This window comes from Solanum pennellii, chromosome 3 (genome assembly GCF_001406875.1).
Source record: "Solanum pennellii chromosome 3, SPENNV200".
NCBI lineage: Eukaryota > Viridiplantae > Streptophyta > Magnoliopsida > Solanales > Solanaceae > Solanum > Solanum pennellii.
The window spans coordinates 49,888,742-49,896,015 of record NC_028639.1 but is presented as its reverse complement, the minus strand read 5'-3'; the positions used below and the strand labels follow the sequence as shown (position 1 = coordinate 49,896,015).

General features: G+C 33.0%; 1 protein-coding gene across 1 annotated transcript; it reads left to right on the top strand.

The window, feature by feature from the left end:
• The first annotated feature begins 214 nt into the window (after positions 1 to 214).
• LOC107012191 (beta-glucuronosyltransferase GlcAT14A-like) lies at positions 215 to 4,804 on the top strand. The gene is made up of 4 exons (XM_015211959.2): positions 215 to 806; positions 887 to 962; positions 1,039 to 1,154; positions 3,638 to 4,804. Exons 1-4 carry the CDS (start codon positions 215 to 217, stop codon positions 4,150 to 4,152), a joined length of 1,299 nt encoding a protein of 432 aa, XP_015067445.1. The 3' UTR covers positions 4,153 to 4,804.
• Positions 4,805 to 7,274: the final 2,470 nt, after the last annotated feature.

The following is a 7,274-nucleotide window of genomic DNA, read 5'->3' as shown; positions in this document are numbered from 1 at the left end:
AAAAAGAGATTGTCGTATATATAGATAAATGATTTATTACCTAATTTTTTTTATAATAGATTAATATAATAATAAGTAGAGATAAAGATGAAATGAAATAAAAACCTAATGTTGCAATCAAATAATCATGAATGAAATAATAGAAAGTGGATCTTAAGTTTTCATTCGTGGTTTCACCTACCAGTTAACACTGTTACAAACTCTTATCGATGAAATGTGGTATAGTAAACAAATGAGGTTGTTCACCATTTTTTGTAGTAAGATGAAGAAGCTGAACCTGAAATACCCAGCAATAACTGAGCGTAAGTGGATATTTCCACTTGCTATTGCTTCTCTATTTTTCCTCTTCATCTTCTTCATCACTACCTTAATTTCACCAAATGCCACTACTCCTCCTTCCTCCGCCTCCATTTTCGTCGAATCAAAGCTTCAATTCTTACCCATTTCCACACTGTCATCCCCTCCACGTTTCGCTTATCTCATCTCCGGCTCCGCTGGTGACGGTGCCATGCTGAAGCGAACCCTTCAAGCTCTTTACCATCCAAATAACCAGTATGTAGTTCATCTTGATGCTGACTCATCGCCTCAAGAGAGGCTTCATTTGCATAAATTTGTTGTCAATAATCCAATTTTTAGGAAATTCAACAATGTGCGTATGATTACTAAAGCTAATCTTGTGACTTATCGTGGACCAACTATGGTAGCTAATACACTCCACGCTGCTGCTATATTGTTGAAACAAGGTGGGCAATGGGATTGGTTTATTAACCTCAGTGCTTCTGATTACCCACTTGTTACTCAAGATGGTAAGTCATTTTCTTTTTGTGAAAATAATTTTCCATTTTTTTTTTAAAAATAGGGTTTAATTTGAATATTGAATTCTCAGATCTTATTCATGCATTTTCGGATTTACCACGGGATCTTAACTTCATTGATCATACTAGTGATATTGGATGGAAAGAGTAAGTATATACATATGTGTTTTCCTTATTTCATGACATTGGATGATGTTTACTTGTTTAGTTTCTATTTCTCAAGGTTTCAGAGGGCGAAGCCAATCATCATTGATCCGGGGTTGTACATGAACAAGAAATCTGATGTTTTCTGGATTACACAGAGAAGAAGTGTGCCAACAGCTTTCAAGCTTTTTACAGGCATCATTTCTTTCTTTGCACTTATTCTCTTCTCTTAATAGATGAGGTGTTTTAATACTGAACTTTGAAAATCTACTGCAGTTCCTTTGTATCTTGTAGCTCCGTTTTCCTTTCTGTCTTATCCATGCTCTTACCCAAATTCTAACTTGTTGGTAGACATCTAACTTTTACCTTATAGGAAAATATCTGTTGGATAGGGAATCCTTTTTTCTTATGATTGGATGAAATGTTTGACAATTTTTCATTTTGTAAACAAGTTCAACAGTTGTGCCTAATGAAGTTAGAATTTTGTCTTTGACAAAATGCTTAACAAGCAAACTTTGTTAGTTATTCAACCACAACAACATATTCAGTGTAATCCCACAAGTGGAGTTTGGGGAGGGGAGGGTAGAATGTACTTACCCCTACCTTGCGAGGTAAAGAGGTTGTTTCAGATAGTCCCTCGGCTCAAGGAAAGGCATATCGAAAAAGAAATGACGGAAGTGAAGAAATCATGGAAAAATACTAAGAAAGCATGATTAAAGATTCTGAAAAAGGAAATGTGACTACAACAAAATTGTGCAGTGATCAAAGTACAAGGGACAGTCGATGCTAATAGAAATTGAAGGACAAGAAACTACAAGAGAAATGCTATGAATACTAGTGTGGAAGGAGAAGCAACACAACTCTCTACTATCTTGTAATTAATAAGAAAAGTGATGCTTTTCTTAGTCACAAACATACTCAGTTAAACATTCAGCTGGAGGTAAAAGAAGGGTCCAGAATGGATAGTCAGAGGATGTCTCAACTATAACAAAGAAATCGTATGTATAGGGAAGATTGATGCAGGAAGGAAAATTGAAATTGGTATTTTTATTATAGAGAAGCATTGGTAGTCAACGTGATTCCACTTTTCTTGGAAATATTTTGAACTCCATGTGAGTTCAGAGGTTATGGTAGTTGCGATTGATAAAAAAGATCATGTCAGGCATGATGCAGATGACTCGAAATCCCAGTATTAAACACAAAAACATTATGATATTGATACTTTAAGTGAAGGAACTGGTTCTTGATTTCAACTGCAAGCACATTTGTATTTTTGGGATGGTTCTCAGTGTTTCCATCTCCTGTGAATGCAGGATTTGCAGACTGTATAAGAGAAGTATTGCTTACCTGAAGCTCTGGGAAAGATTAAATTCACACACATTAGTTTTATTCTGAAGCATTAGATCATGCCTCTTGTTACAGTTGTCACATTAGATGAAGCAAGAGCTGGAAGAATTGAAATTCCCAGCATATATATAACATAGAAACGGCAACGCCTTTATACAATTTTTTTGACTAGGTAATTAATTTAATTAATGTTGGGAACAACTTTCATATACAAGCAGTATACCAAAAAGTATAGAACCTACAAAAAGATATGATTCTCTACGAAAAAATAACTTTTTTTTTTAATACAAATCAGAACCTCAAAGATGCACCAACAGATAACTCAGGGTAAGAGGCTAGCGTCAAATGTACAAAATCATTCTTCATTCCATGTAATTTTTTTCTGATTTCTCTCATTCCATTAATCCACTTGAGTGCTTCCCATGCGCTGCTTCTTCTCTTCCACTTTTAATTACCCCTGCTTCGCAGTGCCTCCAACACAGTGCCTGGCAATTGGCATTGTCCATCTTGTCCCGAACCATCTCAAAATCTCCCACCACAAGTGCATAGGTAGCTGGCGATGCAAAAGGAGGCTGTCCACGGCTTTGCCTGAGTACTTGCGTATAGCACCAACTAGTATACGGGATCCTTCTCTTTCTCAAGTTTTTAGCTTTCAGTATTGGCCCCCTTGCTGCCGATTGTGTGGAAAAACACACATTTCTTGTCACCCTGGTTTGTTATACCCCGTTCGTGTTTTGCATATGTCATTGGTATCAAGTTGGATTTTTCTTGTGCTATTCCTTCAGATTGATGGACAATTTCAACCAAGAAAAAGTATGTGTGGAAGTAAATGTCTGTACTCACACATTTTATTAAGGAGCATATTTACATTGTTTGTTCAAGTAGTACTGACTTAGACAACATGATAAAAAATTATGGTCATATAATTCTTTTCTTGGTGAATATACTCATTGGCTAAAGATTTATTTATTTGATGAAGCATTGTTTAAAAATTATTAGGTTTTCTAAAAGTAAAATCTTTAAAGCTTTGTTACCTTCTCAAAAAAAAAAAAAGATCTTTGAATGTTCATCTTTTTTGGTTTAACATAAATTTATAGCAGCTCTGTATTTCTATTTGACATGGAGATTGCACTTTGAAGGTGCGTTCTTTTTTAAGGGAGTTCCATTTATTGCTTTACTTTTGCTTATGACTATTTTGAGGGGGCTGGAAAGGTTAAGATGATGAGCAAGAGTTGATATGTGGAGCAATAGCTTTATTTATTCCTCATCTAGACTGTTTTGCTGTCAGGACTCTACAAAATTGCTAGAACATTGCTCTTGCCTCTTTGCAGGGTCGGCTTGGATGGCCCTTTCTCGACCCTTTATTGACTTCTGCATATGGGGATGGGACAACTTGCCTCGAACTGTACTTATGTACTATGCAAATTTCATCTCAACTCCAGAAGGTTATTTCCACACTGTTGTTTGTAATGCTCAGGAGTTCCGCAATACCACAGTAAACAGTGATCTACACTTTATATCGTGGGATAACCCTCCAAAGCAGCATCCTCATTACCTTACTCTTGATGACATGCAAAAGATGGTTGACAGTAATGCCCCATTTGCGAGAAAGTTTCATCAAGATGATCCAGTGCTTGACAAGATTGACAATGAACTACTGTTTCGAGGTCAAGGCATGTTTGTCCCCGGTGGCTGGTGCACAGGGAGTCTAGAGAATGGGACAGATCCATGCTCCGTAGTGGGTAATACCACAGTCCTTAGACCTACTGCTGGGGCAAAGAGAGTGAAAACTTTGACAGGCTCGCTCTTATCAAATGACAGTTTTCGACCCAGGCAGTGCATATAATGAAAACAATTTTGAAAGTAGACTTCTTTCTGATAGTCTTCATATAGGGAAAGCAGTTGATGTTATGAGTTGATGGTTTTATTTCTTGAGAGTGAAGACCTTTTGGAGTATACACTATCATTTGCTTCGATATTCACAGCACGAGTTAATACTGCAGGAAAAAGTGCAAATGTAGAGTATTGCTCCAGAAAAGTGATGGATCTACCAACATTCACCTATTTCAACTAAATTGCATGGGATTTGTGATTCCTATATGGCGAAGTTTTTACATACTAGAATGAAGAATTTTTGGAGTGAGTCCTCGCGGAAGGAAGTATCTCAGGTTTGTTACCCCTTTAATGTGTAACACATCTGGTGAGAGTTTCTTTTTCTTGTAAACAATGCTAAACAGGATCTAGTCTACGCAAATAATTTGATCGTGGAATTCTTTCTGTGTCTTTTTCCCTCTTGTTTTGGAGGTTGAGGGGGAAGGAAGTTTGTTGGTGGTGATTGAATGTATCATAATCTGCACCTGCTATTGTTTGGTACTATCATTGAGAGATTTTCTTAGACCTTGTTACTGCCTGCCTGAATATGTAGCAGCTTACACAGCCTATGTATAATTGTTAGAACTCTTTGGACGTATACAAATTAGAGTATTTTTATGGTCGAATAATTGTGAAATTTTTCTATCAAAGGGAATCTATCAACACATTTTGTGATTGGATAGAATGATGACCTTAGCATTGTGTGATTAGCGTTTATCCAATCGCTGGTGCGGACAGAATATTTAGCCTCGGGGTTGTTTGGTACGTAGATTAATAATGTAGGAATTAGGGATACAATAGGACGTGTGGCGCGGGGGCGGGATGGATTTTAAGGCTATGTGGGCCGGGGCGGGGCGACTTTAAGGTTGTCCGGGGAGGGTGGGATGTGGGGCGGGTTGAAGTGGGTTTTCTAAAAATTAATGTTGGGCGGGTTGCGGTACATGTGATTTTATGTTGGTTCAAGCTTATTTTTAATTTTTTAAATGTTATAAGAATTATAGATCATTATTCATTAAAATAATTTCTTTAAAGCTATTAAAATATTGGAAAAACTACATCATTAGACATACTTAACTACCATCTATACATATATTATCTATAGTTAAAAATATTATTTATAATACCACTTTTTAATAATTATAGCATATATCTTAAAAATTTTAATCAGATACACAATCCCTCAAATATGGTATTAAATAATGTGTAAATTAGGTATATAACATATTATGTAGTCATATTCTCAAGTTATGGCACAAAATTTTGATTTTCATTCTATAACATATAATATATCAACTTATAGCATTTATTTAAATTAAAATATTGTAAATATTTATTCAGTAAAATTAGGAAGAAAAAAAAATTAAAAAATGAGTAACTCAAATTGGATAATTTCCGTGAATGTAGTTACTATTTGTAACTGATAACCAAATGTGCACCTTTTAAGGGAATTTAAAATATATTAATTATAGATATGCACCTTAATTATCTCAATCCGTTTTTAATGGTAATTATTTTTGATTTTTTATCCTAAAAAAATTCTATTCTGTTATCTTTCTTTCCATAAACGTGTTTCATTTTTTTTTTCCAGAAATTGAACTATATTCATATATTCGAATTCTGTCATATTGTATCTTTTTTTTTTTTTGGAAAACAATTAAAATTGAAGGTTGAAAAAGTTTAGATTTGATTTGATGGAGAAAATTGTGTCAATTTTAATTAAACATGGTGGCAAATGGAATTCATCAGGTTAGTTTTTTTTTATATTTTAGTAATGTGTCGTTTTTTTTTCCCATGTTATATTGCATATGTTAAATTGATATATTTTTTTTTGTGAAACATTAATTCAGTGTTTCTACTAATAAAAATTTCGTAATATTAAATGTATTTTCATGTGTAATTAAAACGAAGAATGATGGTAAATGTGATTACTGGTTAAAATTTAAAATTTTACAGTTTTTGATAAATTTAGCAAATTTTTTGTTTTTGAAACAGTAGAACAATATCTGACATTTTGTATTAATAATGTATACATTTTGTATTTTAATGTATATAAATAGTGTATGAACAATATATACGAAAATCAATGTTTATATTTGTACGTAGCTATTATTGATTTGTAATATATATATGAATTGAGTATGAAATTGTATTTTAGATTGTATGTAGTATTTAGTTGTGTAGTATGCAGTATGTATAAAAAATGTTTTAATTTTGTATTAATTTAAAATTTTGTTATTGTATATATAAGTGACTTGTATATAATTTTGTGTGATTTGTGTATTAATTTTGTAATAAACAATGTATTAATTGTGTAGTAAATTATAATAGTGTATAAAAAGTGTGGTAATTGTGTATTAAATTATGTATAAAGTGTGTATTATTTTTTGTACAAACTGTATGAAATGTGTGGTAAACAGTGTATGATTTGTGTATTAATTTTGTATAAATGGTATTAAGTGTGTAATAAACAATGTATTAATTGTTTATTAAATTACAATAGTGTGTAAACAGTGTAGTAATTGTGTATTAAATTGTGTATGAAGTGTGTATTATTTTTGTAGGAAGTGTATGAAGTGTGTGGTAAACAGCGAATTGTATATAAATTGTGTATGAACTGTGTGTTAATTATGTATGAATTAATTTTTTAATTTTATTATGGGATGCACTGAATGTAATTTTAATGTTGTGAAACAGGAAAATACGTCGACTTTGAAATGGAGGGCATCCTATACGATACTTCTACTCTTTATACCGGTTTAGTTAATTCTATAGTAACTCAGCTAAACATAGAAGAAAATCTAAATTCTGTTGAGATAAAGTATATAGTTAGCGAAATGTGTCCACCTATAAAAATTCATAATGATGTTGGGGTAAATGTTTATCTAGATCAGATGAGGGTGAATTTGGATTTTTTTACAAAATATCCATTATGCATCACTTTGAAAGATTGTGGGCAGTATAACGAATGTCATAGAGTTATAGTTAATGATATAATAAATTCTGATGTTAGATTATCACAGAATAACATAGATCTATACTCCAACAATTCTATCCGTTTGATCGGAATGGATTTAGACGGAGTTGTCAATGATAATA